Source organism: Oncorhynchus mykiss, chromosome 10 (genome assembly GCF_057628025.1).
Source record: "Oncorhynchus mykiss isolate SJ-2025 chromosome 10, ASM5762802v1, whole genome shotgun sequence".
NCBI classification, from domain to species: domain Eukaryota; kingdom Metazoa; phylum Chordata; class Actinopteri; order Salmoniformes; family Salmonidae; genus Oncorhynchus; species Oncorhynchus mykiss.
Genome location: NC_143031.1, coordinates 28,753,211 through 28,776,484, shown reverse-complemented (window position 1 = coordinate 28,776,484; position 23,274 = coordinate 28,753,211). Strand labels below are relative to the sequence as shown.

General features: G+C 41.5%; 1 protein-coding gene across 1 annotated transcript in view; it reads left to right on the top strand.

Moving 5' to 3' along the window:
- The window catches only part of grk6 (G protein-coupled receptor kinase 6), a 45,371-nt gene extending 39,130 nt beyond the window's left edge, over positions 1-6,241 (top strand). Inside the window, exon 16 of the mRNA XM_021617994.3 lies at positions 1,121-6,241. Coding sequence (XP_021473669.3) covers positions 1,121-1,171 — 51 coding nt within the window. The 3' untranslated portion in view covers positions 1,172-6,241. The remainder of the gene's footprint in view (positions 1-1,120) is intronic.
- Positions 6,242-23,274: the final 17,033 nt, after the last annotated feature.

Genomic DNA, 23,274 nt, shown 5'->3' with positions numbered 1-23,274 from the left:
GGATATAACCCCGCCAACTTTGCCAAAGCACAGCCCCAACACCAATAGAGGGATATCAACAGATCACCAACTTATTACCCTGAGACAAGGCTGAGTATAGCCTACGAAGATCTCCACAACCGCACAAGCCCGAGGGGGCGCAAAACCCGACGGGAAGATCACGTCAGTGACTCAACCACTCAAGTCGAGTATAGCGAAAAAAGCCTGGCACGACGTGATGCACCCCTCCTAGGGATGGCATGGAAGAGCACTCGTAAACCAGTGACGCAGCCCCCGTAATAGGTCAGAGGCAGAGAATCGCAGTGGAGAGAGGGGAGCTGGCAAGGCAGAGACAGCAGGGCGGTTCGTCACTCCAGAGCCTTGCCGTTCACCTTTGCACACCTTTGCACACTCAATCATAGGACCTACTGAAGAGATGAGTATTCAGTAAAGACTGAAAGGTCGAGAACGAGTCTCGGTCTCACATGGATAGGCAGATCATTCCATAACAATTGAGCTCTATAGGAGAAAACCCTGCCTTCAGCTGTTTGCTTAGAAATCCTAGGGATAATGAGGCCTGCGTCTTGTGACGTACGTGTAGGTATGTACGGCAGGACCAAATTGGAGAGATGGGTAGGAGCCAGTCCATGTAAAGCTTTGTAGGTTAGCAGTAAAACCTTGAAATCAGCCCTTGCCTTAACAGGAAGCCAGTGTAGAGAAGCTAGCACTGGAGTATTATGAGCTAATGTTTGGTTCTAGTCAAGATTCTAGTATCTGTGTTTAGCACTAACTGAAGTTTATTTAGTGTTTTATCCGGGTAGACCGGAGAGTAGAGCATTGCAGTAGTCTAACCTAGAAGTGACAGAAGCATGGCTTAGCTTTTCTGCATTATTTTTGGACAAAAAGTTTCAGATTTTTGCAATGTTAGGAATATGGAAATATTCTTGATATGTTCGTCAAGAGTGATCAGGGTCCAGAGTAACAGTTTTATTTGAGACGACTGTACAACCATCGAGATGAATTGTCAGATCATGCTCCTGAAGCTTACATTATGGTTTCCTGTCTCCTTATCAATACTTGTCCTCATTAACTTATCTTTGGGCCTCCTGATAATTGCCTGCTCTCTGTCGCCCTCTGTCAGGACTGCTGTGGAAACTGCAGCGACAGTGATGAGGAGCCCACCAGGCTGTGACTGAGCACCCTCATCCCAGCCTCACAGAGGATCTCATTTGTTTACAAATTTTGCACATTTGTATTTTTAAGATAGTTCTATATAAATATTGGCATGTATATTTTCAATATATAGCCATAAAGTCCATGTTATTTAAATGTAATCATGATTCAGAATCCGTCCACATTTTCATGCATGGCAACAACAGCTGTGACCATACTGTCACCCCCACATCTCATTTGTTGATGTTGTTCTCAGCCGATATCGCAGGCCTCTTTTCTTTGTCTTATAAAAAGTGGTGACGGGGCTCAGATTGCGAACAATTTTTATTTTATTTGAAATGTATATTCAAAATATATATTATTAATATTTACTTCGTGCAATTCTAGACAATCAAATTAGGATATTTGTGTGAAGCGTAGGCTTAAAAGGCAATTGAAGACTGAGGTGAACTCTTAGTATGAGGTGATATGTACATTTTAGGGTTCTATCTAGAGACATTTGATGTAAGCCAAATAGATATGATACATATGTAAGTGCACAAGTGCATAGAAGTGTACCATATATGTGACCTCTAAAGTCCTAAATGTGTCTTCCTAAGAATCTGGGTTTAGGTAAAAAAGCATGTTAGTTCCCAACCACATTATGAGCTAGAGAAGGGAATTTTCTAAAAACGCCCTGCGTTATAGTACAGTAATTCAATTGCCAAAAGGGACCTTTTTGTAACACGTGGATAGCCGAGAATGGCCTTGGAGTTTCCTCTACCATGGCATCCTCTAGATTGCTACACTTTTGTCACAGAGCTCCTGAGTTTAATTTAGCGGTGCACTTATGACCAAACTGGTTTGTTTTAATCCTCAAAATATTTGAATAATTAAGTCCTTCCCATTCAAGGTGCTTCAGACCATGCTGCCTCTCTCTCTCTCTCTCTCCTGTCTCCTCTGCCGCTGTTGTACCTCATGTGTTCCTTTGCCATGCTGATGTGTGTCTGTGCATTATGTCACTCAGTGGGATTCTCCTTGCGGATGTGGGACTATAATAGGACTGAGCTCCCTGACAGACTATGTTATCCCCCGCTGAACCCTCCTGACCAGACTCTATCAGACTGAGGAAGAGGGGTCAAAGGGGAAGGGAGAGGTTACGGAGAGGTTAAGCCATCTCCATGGAAACCTCTGCACTCCCAACGGAAGTGAAAGAGACTTCCAAAACTCCTCTTATCATCCCCATCTCTCATTGAAATGTTGTTTTATTGTGTGTGATTCTCAGATGAACTTGTCTACATTCCAGTCAATACCGTACTGTACTGTGTAAAGTTATGCTACTTTTGTTTATTTAGCCATATGACTTTTTTTAACCGGTATAAAGTTAAAACCACAACAACAACAGCTCCACCGTGATACTAGGGCAGGACTTCTAGTCGGATTATTATGACTTTTCTTTACAATGTGCTCCTGAGTCAGGTTTACACATTGAGAGAGGAGGGAGGGCCTCTCTGTCTGTCTGCATCCATGTCACACCTCTGACACTTTCTTCTTGCAATGCACTGATGTTTTGTGTGTGTCCATATTTTACCATAACCACTAGACCAGTGTTTCATAAACTCTGTCCTGGGGACCAGCGGGGTTACATGTTTTGGTTTTTGCCCTAGCATTATACAGCTGATTCAAATAATCAAAGCTTGATGATTCGTTGATTATTTGAATCAGCTGTGTAGTGGAAGGGCAAAAACCCATACGAGAATGCCTTGGGATCCCCAGGACCTAGTTTGAGGAACCCTGTACTAGGCTCTGTCCTGGTCATGATGAGTGAACGTGCTACTGTACAAGGGAGTTCTTGGAACGTTCTCGGAACATCTGGAGGATGTCTAAATCTCTGTTAGTATTCCAAGCCCAACAGGAGAGCACAAAGCAACAGGTTTTGACAGTGGGTATGAGAACAGTTCAATTTACCAAACATATACTTGATTTTTAACTCTGTAAAGAATGGAATAGACCCACTGGGCAATAACTGAATTCAACAACAACAAAGAAATCTATGTGATGACGTTGAATCACCGTGGAAACTGATTGGATTTGCAAGAAGTCAGCAACGTCAGGGAATTCTGTACTTTTTTTCACCCAACTTTTAATCTAAATCCAATGACATGGTGACATTTTTTGTTGATTTCTCAACTCAATCAAATGTAAATCAAAACAAGGCAACGGTAAACACGTTGTCCCCACTAATGATGCTGCATCCCCTTGGGCCAATTAGTAACAACAATTCAAGCTCAAACGGGACAGGAGATATGCTTGTTCAAAGTTTGGAATGTCAGTTAAATACTATAGCGCTGTTCCCTATGTGAAAAGACTATCTGTGAAGTGAAAATGGCAGTTAACGTCTGTTAGTGCCAGACAGTCAAGTCATGGCCTTGTCCAGTTCGTGTGTCACATACCTTACTTTGACTTCAAAGGGTTCAGGGACATTTACTTACGCTTTTAATGTTTATCTGTGTGTTTGTTATATTGTGTTACACACCTTCTGTGATTCTTTCTACAAGCCTTTCTGGTGAGCTACAGCAGCTGTAAAAAGCTATTTGGTGGACCATGTGCTGAACTGAAATGCTAGGCTATGCTAATGCTAGGCAGTAAAACTGGTCGTGTCTTTAGTAAGGTGCATCCTTCCTAACATTATCCTGCCATCTTTATCTACCTGTACAATACTTCTACGTTTTATTTCAGTTATTTATTTTTTTATCATGTGCTCAATGTTTTTACCAATGTGTTCGCTTCCAAACTGCTTTCAGTGTTCTGTGTTCTGTAAATGTTTTTGGTGTGCCGCCATACGCTTGACATTTTGTCAACTATGTTCAAACTGCACTAAGCCCTCACACCTTGGAGGCACACTTTGTGTTACACTTCACTTGGAGAACATGTTTGAGTATGAGGTGGAGGGGGAAAAAGTATCTGAAAGTCCATACAGTGGGGCAAAAAAGTATTTAGTCAGCCACCAATTGCGCAAGTTCTCCCACTTAAAAAGATGAGAGGCCTGTAATTTTCATCATAGGTACACTTCAACTATGACAGACAAAATGAGATTTTTTTTCTTCCAGAAAATCACATTTGTAGGATTTTTTATGAATTTATTTGCAAATTATGGTGGAAAAAAAGTATTTGGTAAATAACAAAAGTTTATCTCAATACTTTGTTATATACCCTTTGTTGGCAATGACAGAGGTCAAACGTTTTCTGTAAGTCTTCACAAGGTTTTTACACACTGTTGCTGGTATTTTGGCCCGTTCCTCCATGCAGATCTCCTCTAGAGCAGTGATGTTTTGGGGCTGTTGCTGGGCAACACGGACTTTCAACTCCCTCCAAAGATTTTCTATGGGGTTGAGATCTGGAGACTGGCTAGGCCACTCCAGGACCTTGAAATGCTTCTTACGAAGCCACTCCTTCGTTGCCCGGGCGGTGTGTTTGGGATCATTGTCATGCTGAAAGACCCAGCCACGTTTCATCTTCAATGCCCTTGCTGATGGAAGGAGGTTTTCACTCAAAATCTCACGATACATGGCCCCATTCATTCTTTCCTTTACACGGATCAGTCGTCCTGGTCCCTTTGCAGAAAAACAGCCCCAAAGCATGATGTTTCCACCCCCATGCTTCACAGTAGGTATGGTGTTCTTTGGATGCAACTCAGCATTCTTTGTCCTCCAAACATGACGAGTTAAGTTTTTACCAAAAGGTTATATTTTGGTTTCATCTGACCATATGACATTCTCCCAATCTTGTTCTGGATCATTCAAATGCTCTCTAGCAAACTTCAGACGGGCCTGGACATGTACTGGCTTAAGCAGGGGGACACGTCTGGCACTGCAGCATTTGATTCCCTGGCGGCGTAGTGTGTTACTGATGTTAGGCTATGTTACTTTGGTCCCAGCTCTCTGCAGGTCATTCACTAGGTCCCCCCGTGTGGTTCTGGGATTTTTGCTCATCGTTCTTGTGATCATTTTGACCCCACGGGGTGAGATCTTACGTGGAGCCCCAGATCGAGGGAGATTATCAGTGGTCTTGTATGTCTTCCATTTCCTAATAATTGCTCCCACAGTTGATTTCTTGATTTCTTCAAACCAAGCTGCTTACCTATTGCAGATTCAGTCTTCCCAGCCTGGTGCAGGTCTACAATTTTGTTTCTGGTGTCCTTTGACAACTCTTTGGTCTTGGCCATAGTGGAGTTTGGAGTGTGACTGTTTGAGGTTGTGGACAGGTGTCTTTTATACTGATAACAAGTTCAAACAAGTGCCATTTAATACAGGTAACGAGTGGAGGACAGAGGAGCCTCTTAAAGAAGTTGTTATCTTGCTTGTTTGTAGGTGACCAAATACTTATTTTCCACCATAATTTGCAAATAAATTCATTAAAAATCCTACAATGTGATTTTCTGGATTTTTTTTCTCATTTTGTCTGTCATAGTTGAAGTGTGAAAATTACAGGCCTCTCATCTTTTTAAGTGGGAGCACAATTGGTGGCTGACTAAATACTTTTTTTGCCCCACTGTATATCCTTTAAATACCATATTAAATCAAGCCCTTAGTATTCTTTGTCTGATCTATTGTATCTAAGTCCACTTCCCCACTTTTGTTACGTTGCATGTGTGATACCTCCCTGAACTCAGGAAGGTTGGAGACTTTATTCGTGTTAACTTCCTCTGACTCCATTGCCTTCCCACACTGTCTTCTGCAAGGCCAAATGTCGTACTGTGTGTCACTAGAGACCAGTACGTAGGTCTCTGTTGTCCTACTGTGTTTATATGCCAAATGGAAGCAACCGAGAGGATGATGATCAAGATCATATGTTGATAATGATGAAAGTGGCTCGTTGACGATAATAATGAGGAAGATGTGAACATGTGCCATGTACATGCTATGTATCACTCTGATGTGATGTTTGTTTGAGCTCTTTTGTTCTCTCTCTCTTTCCCTTCTATCAACTCGTACTGTCTGCCTCTAACCTGTCTCCGTAGGTGCCTGTGAAAATGTACATTAGTCATGGCCAGTCAATCCGGACCTCCATGTAACAAAGTATTTTACTTCAATAAAACTTGTTTTGTTTAGCTTTGGCGTGTCTTGTGTAATTCAATCTTGCAAACAAACAAAAATATTAATCCAACATGCAACAATTTCAACGATTTTACTCAGTTACAGTTCATATGAGGAAATCAGTCAATTCAAATACATTCATTAGGCCCTAATCTATGGATTTCACATGGCTGGGCAGGGTCGCAATCATGGCTGGACCTGGCTCCCCAGTGGGAGTGCATAGGCCCACCCACTGGGGAACCTGGTCCAGCCATTCAGAATACATTTTTCCCTACATAAGTGCTTTATTACAGACAGAAATTCCTGTAGTCAGCATGCCAATTGCATGCTTCCTCAAAACTTCAGACATCTGAGGCACTGTTGTATGACAAAACAGCACATTGTAGAGTGGCCTTTTATTGTCCCCAGCACAAGGTGCACCTGTATAATGATCATGCTGTTTATTCAGCTTCTTGATATGCCACACCTGTCATGTGGATGGATTATCTTGGCAAAGGAGAAATGCTCACTAACAAGAATGTAAACACATTTCTGCACAAAATGTGAAAGTGATAAGCTTTTTGTGCATATGGACAATTTCTGGGATCTTTTATTTCAACACATGAAACATGGGACCAACACTTTACATCTCTTGTTATATTTTTGTTCAGTGTAGATGACAGTTGCCTGTGTGACAGGTGGGATTTGTAACCGGTAGCTCTCGCTCGAGAACCAAAATTAAGTTTTAACCATTAGACCAAAGGAAAATCCCTCTGATCTGAGGGCAGCTATTGGGCTTATGAATCTCAGGTAGGGCTACCAATCACGAGAGCGGGATTGCAAATGACCTCTGCTGCACCTGCATTCATTTGGGCATCAGATTTTCGCGAAAAGTTGGAGGGATAATTAATTTGGAGTAAAGCTGCACTTCATTGGTGCCGCAGGTGCATCACCTGACATTATAAGCGTCAGGCTACTCAGGTGTTGGTACCCACCGTCCATTTGAACCATTTCTCCCCGTAGGATCATGATGTGTATTGTGTAGCTCCCACATCACTGCATGCTATTCTACCAGAGAGTCTCTCTGTCCCAGCACTTACTTTCACCAATACAGTACTGATAAAGCCTTCATCTGTCTGGCTCTCCTCTTCTCCAAACCATCATCTGTGCCCCTCCCTCCCTCACACCTCTCTCTTTTTCCTCTCTCTCACTCCTCACCAGCCTCCCCGCTGTTGCCAGGCAACCCTCTGTAAGAGGGATCTAAAATAAATAAATGCTTGAAATAGACTTCTGTTTTTTAATATTGAAAGGAGGCCTGGTGCAGACTGTCTTTATGGCATGAATGTATCATCAGGGTAGGCTGGGGTGTTGCTCGTGTTGTACGCATCAGGAGAGAAAGAAAGAAAGAGAGAGAGAGAGAGAGAGACAGCCTATGCAATGCAATGTTTTTGTCTTTTTCTCTCCCAGTTGTGGATCATCAAGGACGTTGAATGTATTGTTTTTACTTAGACATTGGCTGATTGGGAGTGTGTGATTGGCACCCGTCTATCCACTTAATCACTCTCTCTCTCTTAGTCTCTATTTCTCTCTCCACAACAACCCTGAAGCATACAGTATAACACCAGAACCACCCTATCTATCCCGTCTCCCAACTCTCCTCCCCTCTCAACGGCTGAAGGTTTATGTGTGAAGTCAGTCAGTCAGTGATTAGAGCAGATGACTATGATGATGTAGAGCACAGCAAAAACCCATATTTAGGCACAGCTGCAGTCCCTTCAGGTATAGAGACCTTAAAGATTTTACAGCATTTGAACAACGTTTTTGAACAAACCCTTTTAATTCAAATGTTTGTCTCCATTCAATCACGTTCATCTGTATCACCTACAGTGCTGTGAAAAAGTATTTGCCCCCTTCCTGATTTTTAAATGTTTTGCACATTTGTCACACTTAAATGTTTCATTAATCTGCATTGTGCTATCTGCAACTGGAATGAGATGTTCGATGACGTGTCCACATACTTTTGATCATGTATTGTATATCTCTATGTCTGTGTGGGTGGGTGCTTGAGTGAGTGCATGCGTGCTAAGGTGCACAGAATCCAAGCAGGTGGTCAGTCCAGTTCAAGTTTTCAGCAGTCTGATGGCTTGTAGATAGAAATGGTCTCTGAGCCTGTTGTTAGCAGACTTCTCCAATACCGTCTGCCCTACAATAAGGGAGAAAACAGCTCATGGCTCGGGTGTGTGGGGTCCTTGAAGATGCTGTGTGCCTTCCTGGATGGGTGGTAGCACGGTCCCAGTGATGTACTTCACCACCTTCTGGAGGACCTTGTGGTTGTGGATGGAACTATTCCCGTACCAGTCCGTGATGCAACCAGTCAGGACACTCTTGATGGTGCAGCGATAGTATTACACCGCGTCATCAGTTTGTTCTGCTGACATTGACCGCTGCGGTACGGGCTCGCAGCGTTGTACGGATATCTCCGTTCATCCAGGGTTTTTGATTGGGATATGTCCATATTGTTATTGTAGGTACAACAACACATTAGAAACACATTCCCTTATCACCCTCCTATCAGGGTGATAAGAGAGCTGGTTATGGCTCACACTGATATTTGGTGTCTGTGCATTAACCAAGGCCATGGAGGGCTGCCGAAACCAACAGTGTTCCATCATGTGGATGGGGCAAGGCTAGGGATTGTCTTAGAGACCTATGTATCTAGGTGGCGACTCTTCTTCAGACTATATCACTTAGTGTGATTCACTTAGTGTGCATCAAGTCTCTTTGCAACCAATAAATAATAAGAAACTAAAACCACTGAGCGTTAGATTTCTATGGAAGAGACACTACATTTCATTAGCCTTCTGAGTCACTCTCTATGACTGCGTCCCAAGTGGCCCCTACCCTATGGGCCCTGGTCAAAAGTAATGCAGTAAATAGGTAATAGGGTGCCATTCGGGAAGACCGCATGTTGTGCCCTGAGGTATTCTCCATTTACTGGGAAATTAGAACCTCACCTGAGTCAACTTCCAGGGAAATACCCATGAATAAAGTTCAGGAGGAGAGAGAGTGAGCAGGACCCAACGTCACGACACAATGCTTTGCATTGTGCCCCGGCCTGGCCTCCCTGATGCTGCTGTGTCACTGATAGTATCTATCTGAATTACATCTCCATGTGCCACGTGTCACAGTCACACTCAGTCACAATGGACAGTTATAATGACTTTGATGTCACGCCAGTGAGCACATGATCAGCGTCTCTGACTGGGAAGTTACATTTTTTATTGCTCTCACTCACTAGGTCACGTTAGTCACACACACACACAGACACACACATACAAGCCACATTCTCCTATTCCCCATAGGACGATACTGGAAATATCCTGTGTCGCTAGTTTGCTGCGTGGACACTTTATGGATGTTTAGTCAGGCGAAGGTCACATAGCACTGTGATTTCCCACACGCATAATGGTTAACCCCTGCTGTGAAATGAAAATATCACTCCTCCTCAATATGTGGGAAATGGGTTTCCTTCATCTCAGCCTGACACTGCATCCGACCACTAAGGCCACAGTGTAAGTCAGCCTAGCAAAACACAATCCATGTGGGGGGGGGACCTTGATGATTTGTACAGTCCCCTCAATAATAGACCGAAATCAAATTGTATTGGTCGTGTACACATATCTTGTAGATGTTATCGCAGGTGCAGCGAAATGCTTATGTTTCTAGCTCAAACAGTGCAGTAAAACCTAACAATACAAAAGATTACACACAAATATCAGAAATATGTAGTTAGTTGTACAACTGAATGCCTTGAACTGAAATGTGTCTTCCATATTTAACCCAACTCCTCTGAATCATAGAGGTGCAGGGGGCTGCCTTAATCGACATCCATGTCTTTGGCGCCCGGGGAACAGTGGGTTAACTGCCTTGCTCAGGAGTGAGTGCTACAAGGTGATATTCATTTACATTGCATTCGGAAAGTATTCAGACCGCTTTACTTTTTCAACATTTTGTTACGTTACAGCCTTATTCAGATTTTTTTATTTTTTATTTTATTCCCTCATCAATCTACACACAATACCCCATAATGACAAAGCAAAAGCAGGTGTTTATATTTTTTTGTAGGCTCGCAGCTGGCTTCTCTCTGAAACCACACATCCATCTGTAGGTGATGCTTTATCCTTTGAAACCACACAATTACCAGGAGGACAGTAGGCCTCTTGAAGCGATAGAGGAAGAACCACAAGTATTGTTTCACAACAGCTGTTGTCTGTTATCTGTAGTTTTGAGCTGCACTTTCCCACTGTGTGATGGATAACATCCACTCTTCGTTTATGTAATTGACTGTAAGGCACAAGTATCCTATTTTTCCTAGGATCCTAAAATCCCACAATTTGTGCCATAGTTTAGACTACTGATAGATGCTGCGGTCAGTCAGAGTTGAGTCCTATTGTAGCCTAATGGTCAAAAAAGAGCAAACTTGCAATGTATTCAAGGCTTAAGTACTCTAAAGTTTTACATTTCTAACTCAATATCACAGACCAGATTTGCCCTAACAAAAAATGCATCAACCCTTACAAATATATGAATCTACATAATTATTCAAATGACATTAGCTGTAGCGAGAGGAGAGACTGCATGCTAAAGACATTCAGAAAGAATGTGTCTTTAACCCTGCAATATAATATAACTTATTTTGAATGAAAGCCAGGAATGAGTGAGTCACTCAGCCTTATACTTTTGTTCTTGCTTCTGTTGCCTATATTTTTATAAGCGCCCGGATTAAAGACCCCGGCCACTAGGAGCGCTGCTTCCGAATGAGCATTTTCTTGTTTGCTTATGGCCTTATACAACTCGCTGAGGCCATAAGCAAAAAAGCTGTATAAGGCCATAAGTGAGCTGTATTTGGCCATAGGAGAACAAAAGTATCATCCAGAAGCGGAGCTCCTTTAATGCAGATGTAATGGGGAGGCTGCCGTTTAACTGGCTCCTAACCAACTGTGCTATTTTTCTAGTTTTTTTGCATTGTTTGTAACTCATTTTGTACATAATGTTGCTGCTACCATCTCTTTTGACCAAAAAGAGCTTCTGGACATCAGAACAGAACATTACTCACCTCAAACTGGATGAAGATTTTTTCTTTAATGAGTCGGACGCGAAGGGAATACTGCTTTGTCGAGACAAGGCCCAAATCCCCATCATCAACGTAAAGAAAATACGGAGAAAAAGGGGGTGGAGGGCGTAGTGTGTTGTAAGAATTTGCAGACAAGAAGGTAAACCACCACTACACTTGGTATTATTGAAAAACAAACTGGATAATCTGTGATTAAGACTATCCTACCAACGGGATATTAAAAACTGTAATATATGTTTCACCAAGACTTGGCTGAATGACAACATGGATAATATAGAGCTGGCTGGCTTCTCTGTGTTTCAGCAGGACAGAGCAGCTACGTCTGGTAAGAGGAGCGGGGTTGTGTGTCCATTTGTACAACTGCTGGTGCGGGATGTCTAATATTAAAGAAGTCTCAAGGTATTGCTCGACTGAGGTAGAATTCCTCATGATAAGCTGCAGACCACACTATCTACCAAGAAAGTTCTCATATCTATTATTCGTAGCAGTCTATTTACCACCACAAACCGATGCTGGCACTAAGACCGCACTCAACAAGCTGTATAGGGTCATAAGCAAACAAGAAAATGCTCATCCAGAAGCGGCATTCCAAGTGGCTGGGGACTTTAATGCAGGAAAACTTGAATCCGTTTTACCTAATTTTTGCCAGAATGTCACATGCAACCAGAAAAAAACCTCTAGACCACCTTTACTCCACACACAGAGACGTATACAAAGCTCTACCTCGCCCTCCATTTGGCAAATCTGACCATAATTCTATCCTCCTGACAAGCAAAAACTAAAGCAGGAAGTACAAGTGACTCGCTCAATACGGAAGTGATCAGATGACACAGATTCTATGCTACAGGACTGTTTTGCTAGCACAGACTGGAATATGTTCCGGGATTCATCAAATGGCATTGAGGAGTATACCACCTCAGTCACTGGCTTCATCAATAAGTGCATCGACAACTTCATCCCCACAGTGACTGTAAGTACATTTCCCAATCAAAAGCCATGGATTACTGGCAACATCTGCACTGAGCTAAAGGCTAGAGCTGCCGCTTTCAAGGAGCAGGACACTAATCCGGACTCTTATAAGAAATCCTGCTATGCCCTCAGACGAACCATTAAACAGGCAAAGCGTCAAAAGAAGACTAAGATTGAATCCTACTACACCGGCTCTGACGCTCTTTGGATGTGGCAGGGCTTGAAAACTATTACAGACTACAAAGGGAAACCCAGCAGTGAGCTGCTCAGTGACGCAAGCCTACCAAACGAGCAAAATGTATTTTATGCTCGCTTCGAGGCAAGCAGCACTGAAGCATTCATGAGAGCACCAGCTGTTCCGGACGACTGTATGATCACACTCTGCGTAGTCGATGTGATCAAGACCTTTAAACAGGTCAACATTCACAAAGCCGCGGGGCCAGACGGATTACCAGGACGTGTACTCAAAGCATGCGTGGATCAACTGGCAAGTGTCTTCACGGACATTTTCTACCTCTCCCTGGCGGACACTGTAATACCTACATGTTTCACAGAGACCACCATAGTCCCTGTGTGAAGGTAACCTGCCTAAATTATTACCTAAATGATTTCCGCCCCGTAGCACTCACATCGGTAGCCATAAAGTGCTTGGAGAGGCTGGCCATGGCTCACTTCAACGCCATCATGCCAGAAACCCTAAACCTACTCTCAATCGCACTCCACACTGCCCTTTCCCACCTGGACAAAAGGAACAACTATGTGAGAATGCTTTCATTGACTACAGCTCAGCGGTCAACACCATAGGGCCCGCAAAGCTCATCACTAAACTAAGGACCCTGGGACTGAACACCTCCCTCTGAAACTGCATTCTGGACTTCCTTACGGGCCGCTCCCGGATGGTAAGGGTAGGCAACAACAGATCTGCCACGCTGATCCTCAAAACTGGGGCCCCTCGGGGGTGCGTGCTTAGTCCCCTCCTGTACTCCCTGTTCACCCATGACTGTGTGTCCAAGAATGACTCCAACACCACTGATGACACAACAGTGGTAGGTCAGATCCCCAACAATGATGAGACAGTCTATAGGGAGGAGGTCAGAGACCTGGCAGTGTAGTGCCAGAACAACAACCTCTCCCTCAATGTTAGCAAGACAAAGGAACTGATCGTGGACTATAGGAAAAGGAGGGCCGAACAGGCCCCCATTAACATCGATGGGACTGAAGTGGAGCGGGTCGAGAGTTTTAAGTTCCTTGGTGTCCACATCACCAACGAACTAACATGATCCAAACACACCAAGACAGTTGTGAAGAGGGCATGACAACACTTTTCCCCCTCAGGAGATGGAAAAGATTTAACATGGGTCCCCAGATTCTCAAAAAGTTCTACATCTGCACCATCGAGAGCATCCTGACCGGTTGCATCACTGCCTGGTATGGCAACTGCTCGGCATCTGACCATAAGGCTCGGGCAAAGCTTCCTGACATCCAGTACCTACACGTATATACTAGACGGTTTCAGAGGAAGATTGTCAAATTTTCACCCAAGTCATAGACTGTTCTCTCTGCTACTGTACAGCAAGCGGTTCCGTAACAGCTTCTACCCCCAAGCCATAAGACTGCTGAACAACTAATCAAATGGCCACTCTTTTGTTTTTACACTGATGCTACTTGCTATTTATTATCCTTATTGTTATGTACATTTATTGTGTTACTTTTTGATATAATTTTTTTTTAACTTTAGTTTATTTACTAAATATAAATAACTTGATTTCTTGAATTGCATTGTTGGGTAGGGGCTTGCCAGTAAAACATTTCACTGTAAGTTCCTGTTGTATTCGGCACATGTGACAAATATAATTTTATTTTTATTTGAGTGTATGTTTAATATCCTACAGATTCTGTCATCACCAAGCCTCATGCAACCGCAAAATGTCGGATACATCAATTTCACAAATCGGGCTGTTTTTAAACTTTGGTATGCTGCATGAAAGGCTTTCAAAAAAATCCATTAGAACAGACTCTCTGGCATTACCTAAAATGTATTTAGTGTTGTTCACACTTCCAAACGGGCAGAAAAATATTATTGCACCTGTTTGTCATGCAACAGTACCTCTTGCGCTTTTGACAATGATTTCACATGAGGCATAATTCACATGATATGCCTAAAATACTTACAGTGCCTTGCGAAAGTATTCGGCCCCCTTGAACTTTGTGACCTTTTGCCACATTTCAGGCTTCAAACATAAAGATATAAAACTGTATTTTTTTGTGAAGAATCAACAACAAGTGGGACACAATCATGAAGTGGAATGACATTTATTGGATATTTCAAACTTTTTTAACAAATCAAAAACTGAAATATTGGGCGTGCAAAATTATTCAGCCCCCTTAAGTTAATACTTTGTAGCGCCACCTTTTGCTGCGATTACAGCTGTAAGTCGCTTGGGGTATGTCTCTATCAGTTTTGCACATCGAGAGACTGACATTTTTTCCCATTCCTCCTTGCAAAACAGCTCGAGCTCAGTGAGGTTGGATGGAGAGCATTTGTGAACAGCAGTTTTCAGTTCTTTCCACAGATTCTCAATTGGATTCAGGTCTGGACTTTGACTTGGCCATTCTAACACCTGGATATGTTTATTTTTGAACCATTCCATTGTAGATTTTGCTTTATGTTTTGGATCATTGTCTTGTTGGAAGACAAATCTCCATCCCAGTCTCAGGTCTTTTGCAGACTCCATCAGGTTTTCTTCCAGAATGGTCCTGTATTTGGCTCCATCCATCATCCCATCAATTTTAACCATCTTCCCTGTCCCTGCTGAAGAAAAGCAGGCCCAAACCATGATGCTGCCACCACCATGTTTGACAGTGGGGATGGTGTGTTCAGCTGTGTTGCTTTTACGCCAAACATAACGTTTTGCATTGTTGCCAAAAAGTTCAATTTTGGTTTCATCTGACCAGAGCACCTTCTTCCACATGTTTGGTGTGTCTCCCAGGTGGCTTGTGGCAAACTTTAAACAATGCTTTTTATGGATATCTTTAAGAAATGGCTTTCTTCTTGCCACTCTCCCATAAAGGCCAGATTTGTGCAATATACGACTGATTGTTGTCCTATGGACAGAGTCTCCCACCTCAGCTGTAAATCTCTGCAGTTCATCCAGAGTGATCATGGGCCTCTTGGCTGCATCTCTGATCAGTCTTCTCCTTGTATGAGCTGAAAGTTTGGAGGGACGGCCATGTCTTGGTAGATTTGCAGTGGTCTGATACTCCTTCCATTTCAATATTATCACTTGCACAGTGCTCATTGGGATGTTTAAAGCTTGGGAAATCTTTTTGTATCCAAATCCGGCTTTAAACTTCTTCACAACAGTATCTTGGACCTGCCTGGTGTGTTCCTTGTTCTTCATGATGCTCTCTGCGCTTTTAACGGACCTCTGAGACTATCACAGTGCAGGTGCATTTATACGGAGACTTGATTACACACAGGTGGATTGTATTTATCATCATTAGTCATTTAGGTCAACATTGGATCATTCAGAGATCCTCACTGAACTTCTGGAGAGAGTTTGCTGCACTGAAAGTAAAGGGGCTGAATAATTTTGCACGCCCAATTTTTCAGTTTTTGATTTGTTAAAAAAGTTTGAAATATCCAATAAATGTCGTTCCACTTCATGATTGTGTCCCACTTGTTGTTGATTCTTCACAAAAAAATACAGTTTTATATCTTTACGTTTGAAGCCTGAAATGTGGCAAAAGGTCGCAAAGTTCAAGGGGGCCGAATACTTTCGCAAGGCACTGTATATCCAGTAGGCTAATAAATAATCACATTTTCCCTTTCGATTATTAAATTAACCTTTATCATGTTATTTCAAGTGTTCGCTTTGCAGCACATGCAAAAGAGATTTGGAGTTGTTGAACGGGAGTGACAAAACATATTACCAATGAATATGAATGAACTGAATGATGAGGATGAAGAAGAAGAGAGTGATTGAATTTAGAACAATAATGTAAGAATGTCACATCCTGACCATAGAAAACCTGTATTTTATATGGTAGAGTAGGTCAGGGCGTGACTAGGGGTTTTTGTTCTAGTTTATATGTTCTATGTGGGGTTCTAGGTTTGATTTTCTATGTTGGTGATTTGTATGATTCCCAATTAGAGGCAGCTGGTTATTGTTATCTCTAATTGGGGATCATACTTAAGTATCATTTTTTCCACCTGTGGGTGATGGGATATTGTTTATGTTTAGTTGCCTGTTAGCACAGCATTTGTCGTCACGGTTAGTTTGTTCTTTATAGTTTTGTATTTTGCTTAAGTTTCACTTTATTCATTAAAAGTATGTGGAACTCTACGTACGCTGCTGCGCCTTGGTCTGACCATCATTATTACGAACAACGTGACAAAGAATTGCTCTTCCTCTGTTCTGTGCGCACTCTCAAGAAAGTACACTTTTTTTTTGTTTCAGAAGAAGCTGTAACTGGACCGTAGCTAGTTACTTACTAAAACTGTTGTAACACTGTAAGGTTTTTATTCTAAGAAAAACTAAAATGGTCTGTTTATATTCCAAAATATTCTTAATGTACAGTGCATTCGGAAAGTATTCAGACCCTTTGACTTTTTCCACATGTTGTTACATTACAGAATTATTCTAAAATGTATTAAATAATTTCCTCATCAATCTACTAACAATAATCCACACTGACAAAGTGAACAGTTTTTAAAAAAAATTTGCAAATGTATTAAAAATTTGAAAACAGAAATACCTTATTTACATAAGTATTCAGATCCTTTGCTATGAGACTCGAAATTGAGCTCAGTTGCAACCTGTTCCCATTGATCATCCTTGAGATGTTTCTACAAATTTATTCGGAGTCCACCTGTTGTAAATTCAATTGATTGGACATGATTTGGAAAGGCACACACCTGTCTATATAAGGTCACACAGTTGACAGTGCATGTCAGAGCAAAAACCAAACCCTATGAGGTCAAAGGAATTGTCCGTAGAGCTCTGAGACAGTTTCGTGTAGAGCTCCGAGACGTAATTGTGTCGAGGCACAGATGTGGGGAAGGGTACCAAAACATTTCTGCAGCATTGAAGGTCCCCAATAACACCGTGGCCTCCAGTATTCTTAAATGGAAGAAGTTTGGAACCACCAATAATCTTCCTAGAGCTGGCCACCAGCCAAACTGTGCAATCAGGGGAGAAGGGCCTTGATCAGTGAGGTGACCAAGAACCCGATGGTCACTCAGAGAGCTCCAGAGTTCCTCTGCGGAGATGGGAGAACCTTCCAGAAGGACAACCATCTCTGCAACACCACCAATCAGGCCTTTATGGAAGAGTGGCCAGACGGAAGCCACTCCTCAGTAAAAGGCACATGACAATTTGTTTGGAATTTGCCAAAATGCACCTAAATTACTTGTAGACCACGAGAATCAAGATTCTCTGGTCTGATGAAAGCAAGATTGAACTCTTTGTCCTGAATCCCAAGCGTCATATCTGAAGGAAACCTGGCACCATCCCTACGGTGAAGCATGGTGGTGGCAGCATCATGCTCCGGGGATGTTTTTCAATGGCAGGGACTGTCAGACTAGCCAGGATCGAGGGAAAGATGAATGGAGCAAAGTACAGAGAGATCCTTGATGAAAACCTGCTCCAGAGCGCTCAGAACCTCAGACTGGGGCGAAGGTTTACCTTCCAACAGGTCAATGACCTTAAGCACACAGCCAAGACAACGCAGGAGTGGCTTCGGGACTCTGAGTGTCCTTGAGGGATGAGCTCTTGATAAGAACTGCAGAGAAGAATTGGAGAAACTCCCCAAATACAGGTGTGCCAAGCTTGTAGCATCGTACCCAAGAAGACTCGTGGCTGTAATCGGAGTCAAAGGTGCATCAACAAAGTACTGAGTAAAGGGTCTGAATACTTATGTAAATCTGACATTTAATTTTTTTTATTTTATTTAAATTAGCAAAAATGTCCAAAAACATGTTTTTGCATTATTATTATGGGGTATGGTATGTATATCTCACTGGTCATCCCCAAAGCCAACACCTCCTTTGGCCGCCTTTCCTTCCAGTTCTCTGCTGCCAGTGACTGGAACGAATTGCAAAAATCGCTGAAGCTGGAGACTTACATTTCCCTCACTAACTTTAAACATCAGCATCTGAGCAGCTAACCGATTGCTGCAGCTTTACAGTCCATCTGTGAATAGCCCACTCAATTTACCTACCTCATCCCCATATTGATTTTATTTACTTTGCTGCTCTTTTGCACACCAGTATCACTACTTATACACCATCATCTGCTCATCATCTGCTCATCTATCACTCCAGTGTTAATTTGTCATCGTAATTACTTTGCTACTATGGCCTATTTACTGCCTTGCCTCCATTTGCACACACTCCATTTGCACACACTGTATATAGACTTTATTTTTCTTTCTATTGTGTTATTGACGGTACAGTTGTTTATTCCAACTGTAACTTTGTGTTGTTGTTTCAGTCGCACTGCTTTGCTTTATCTTGGCCAGGTCGCAGTTGTAAATGAGAACTTGTTCTCAACAAGCCTACCTGGTTAAATAAAGGTGAAATAAAATAAATAAAATAAAAAATATTGAGGTAAGAAAACTATTTAATTAATTTTAGAATAAGGCTTTAACTTACAAAATGTGGAAAAAGTCAAGGGGTCTGAATACTTTCCGAATGCACTGTACTTTAAATCTAGATAGATAGTACTTCTTATACATTGTACATCATGTTTTCAGTCATAACTATTATAGAACATGCGCTTTTAAACCCACCCCTCAGCTACTCTCAGTCCATCCCACCTACAGTTGGAGTGTGCCATTGGCTATCCGTAAATTTAAAAAACAAGAAAATTGTGCTGTCTGGTTTGCTTAATATAAGGAATTTTAAATGATTTATACATTTACTTTTACTTTTGATACATAAGTATATTTTTGCAATTACATTTACTTTTGATACTTAAGTATATTTAAAACCAAATACTTTTTGACTTTTACTCAAGTAGGATTTTATTGGTTGACTTTCACTTTTACTTTAGTCATTTTCTGTTTTAAGGTCTCTTTACTTTTACTCAAGTATGACAATTGGGTACTTTTTCCACCACTGCATAACTCCACCTTTCATATTCATAATTTCAATAACAAAGATGTTTTATTTTTTTAATCAATTAGTATATTTGAATGTAAACATTATTTGTTGTAATATTTGTTCTGTCTTTTCTGGAGGATCAAACTGGAATTGCAACCAGCTTTGTAAGGCTTGTTTTTAGAAAGGGTGATATTTAAAAAATATACCATTTCAATTAACTGAAATTGAGAGGTTGTAATCTGGATAAAGGGAAAAAGGCAATTTTTGAAAAAGGGGTGTGCCATTCTACCTAAGTTGGCTAGGTGCTAGAAACAAGGCAACCATGTCTTTCGGCGACATCTTGTTCGTGGTCTTGAGTACACCACAGGGAATGATGAGGGGACAAATGATAGCTTCTAATGATTCGTTCTAGTAATTCTACATGAGATGGGACACTATCATTATTTTTGATTAAATGTGTTTTTGAATTCTCTCGGTTGCACTATACCATGATTCGTGCTTACTACCCACCTTTATCAAACCCATGGGAATCAAGCAACAAATTATAGCTCTCAGCAGCTGATGGTCGTGATTCCTTGTGAACGTGCTGTACTGATTTAGATGTTGGTGTTAACAAAATACTGGATAACACTTGACTTAAGCCATACAGTTACAGTAAAAAGCATTATGATGTGTTCCTAATGCATTATGATGTGTTCCTAATGCATTATGATGTGTTCCTAATGCATTATGATGTGTTCCTAATGCATTATGTGTTCCTAATGCATTATGATGTGTTCCTAATGCATTATGATGTGTTCCTAATGCATTATGATGTGTTCCTAATGCATTATGATGTGTTCCTAATGCATTATGATGTGTTCCTAATGCATTATGTGTTCCTAATGCATTATGATGTGTTCCTAATGCATTATGATGTGTTCCTAATGCATTATGATGTGTTCCTAATGCATTATGTGTTCCTAATGCATTATGATGTGTTCCTAATGCATCATGATGTGTTCCTAATGCATTATGATGTGTTCCTAATGCATTATGTGTTCCTAATGCATTATGATGTGTTCCTAATGCATTATGATGTGTTCCTAATGCATTATGATGTGTTCCTAATGCATTATGATGTGTTCCTAATGCATTATGATGTGTTCCTAATGCATTATGTGTTCCTAATGCATTATGATGTGTTCCTAATGCATCATGATGTGTTCCTAATGCATTATGATGTGTTCCTAATGCATCATGATGTGTTCCTAATGCATCATGATGTGTTCCTAATGCATTATGATGTGTTCCTAATGCATTATGATGTGTTCCTAATGCATTATGATGTGTTCCTAATGCATTATAAGCCTTGTCAAAAGTATCTATGAACTGCTTATATTGGTTTAGTATCCCCCTATAATGAGGCCTCTATTAAGAAAATGTCAAGTCTCTCCTGTGAACTTTGGTTTCCCTCAGCAATGCGAAGCTCAGAGCCGACAAGAAGAATACATGTTTTCAGCTCAGATCAAAAATACCATTTCAAGGAGCCCAGGGTCCTAAAAAACAAGAGAGGCATTGATGTACGCCAAGCACAGTGCACCTCACAAGTGAACAACAGAGGAGCTAAGTAAGAGCATGTGTGTGTGTGCATGTTCCTGTGTGTATGTGTGTTCACGCACCTGTGTGTGTGTGTTCAAATTAGGCATGGGACCTATAAACACAAAGTCAGCTCGCATGTGGAACAAATTGTCTGAAGAAACTGTTAGAAACAAGATGTCTCTTGGCTTACTTCACAACTTGGAAAAGAGACAGTGCTTTCTTCTCAGATGAACACTGTAACACAGAACAATAGTATGTTAGTGTGCCAGGGTTTATATTTAGCTACCCCTGTAGTGATGAGAGGAATCAATGCAAATGCAGTCCAAAACAGAGAACGACAGTACTGTTGTATATCGTTTCTATTACTAAAGCACCATGAGGCAACGTACAGCGTATTCATGATCCCGCGGCTCCAGTGATCTTTACTCTTGGCTCTGCATGCTCTCTGATGTGTTTGTTATCTCTTAATGCACAAAAACAAAGGCGAAGTGATAGAGATCGTTCACAGCCTTTTGTACTGGAATATATAATATATATAATACTATACGCCATTTAGCAGACGCTTTTGTCCAAAGTGACTTAGTCATGCGTGCATACATTTTGTATTCAGTGCATTTGCATACATTTTACATTTTTACAATATCCCTCAGCTGTGAGTGTTGTCATAGCAATGTCTGTATTGTTTCATGGTGATAATGTTGTGCAGATTCCAAATATAGAGTGATAGGTCACCCAATCACAGAAAGCTAGTCTAGAGCTAGACAACTGTTTGACCATGTTTAAAACTGCTATAGTAGCCAGTTTCCCCAACTTTGGAATAAAAGGTTCTGGAATGGAATCTAGCGGTCTACTCCAGGTACATTTCAAACAACAACAACAACACATGTCTCTTTCTGACCAAAATGATTTAGGGATTCAATACGATCATGCTTTGTCGACAATACACCATATGAAGGTATTTTCCAAATGAGTCGACATATGCAGCGTTTACTGTGAATACAGTCTCTGTGAACACAGGGACATTGCCTTTAAAAGCTGAATTGCCCACAAAGCATGACTGGATTGAATTCTGGCCTTAGTCATTCCATTCAACAGTACATGTGGTAGAGGACACTAAGTAAATGAATATTCATTATATGTCGTCCAGTGCTTTGGCAGCCTAGGTGACAGACAGATCTCGTCTGACACATAGGTCACTGAACACTAAACAGGGGAGAGATCCTAGCTGTCCCTGTAAGAGATGCATAAAGCTGTCCCTGTAAGAAATGCATAAATCCTTTACATGCTTTACATGAATCCTTTACATCCTTTAAATCCTTTACATGAAATATAATCTGGGTATCCTTATATAGACACTGTATTTGCTAAATTAATAAAAGTTGTCAATTCCATTGGAGACCCGAAGATCCCTTTTGGAACCTTTTCTTCTAAGAGTGTAGAGGCTTTTAAAGTTGAGTTTGCACAGCAGACCATCTGACAAAATGTTGTTTTCAGTCAAGATTTTCACCGTTTTGAAGATTCAAACATTCAATGTTCAATCGTAGTCAACCTCAAATGTTTAGCAGGCTGTGTAGAATGATCTCTCTCTCATGACCTTAATAATTAATTACCCAGTAACACAGTCTTGGAGACTTTTCTGACATGTAGGTTTCAGAGCCAGCTCTACACGACCCATTGAAATATGGGTGAGCATTTCTCAAATGAACGTAGCCAGGGGCAAGGAAAATAGTCCAATTGAGCTAGGAAAAGAGTCCACTTCTTGGGAAACAAATGCATCGTATGATGGAGAAGCCAAGAGTTCTAGTGTATAGTATCTCTTTGGACTGCAGAACAGCTGGAGACTATTAGGAGATCAAATGTTGGATTGCCAAGAGTGGAGGGGGGGAGAAGGAAAAGAGGCCACAGAGGTTGGTTTCTGACAGGACCACAGGAAAAGACAGCTCTCTGAAAGAAAGCCATCTACAACGTGTCAAACCCTCCTCTCCCCTCCGCCCTTTGCCAGAAGTTTACGGCAACACGATTTCCCTTGTATTGACAAAGAATAACAATTGAATGATGATTCTTTGTATTGTTCTGAGGCTATTGAGGCTGTATTGTGTGGTCTACCTCTCAATCTAACCCTCTATTGTCAAACAATGATCAATAAACACACAATAGCTTTACTGTGAGAGAGTGGATATGGTGAGCAATGTGACAGGCTGGCTCTCTGTCAGTGAGCAAAAGTGGAAATCTCCAATGGCTAGTTACACAGGTTTGCAGTGCCATTATTGCAGATGGGC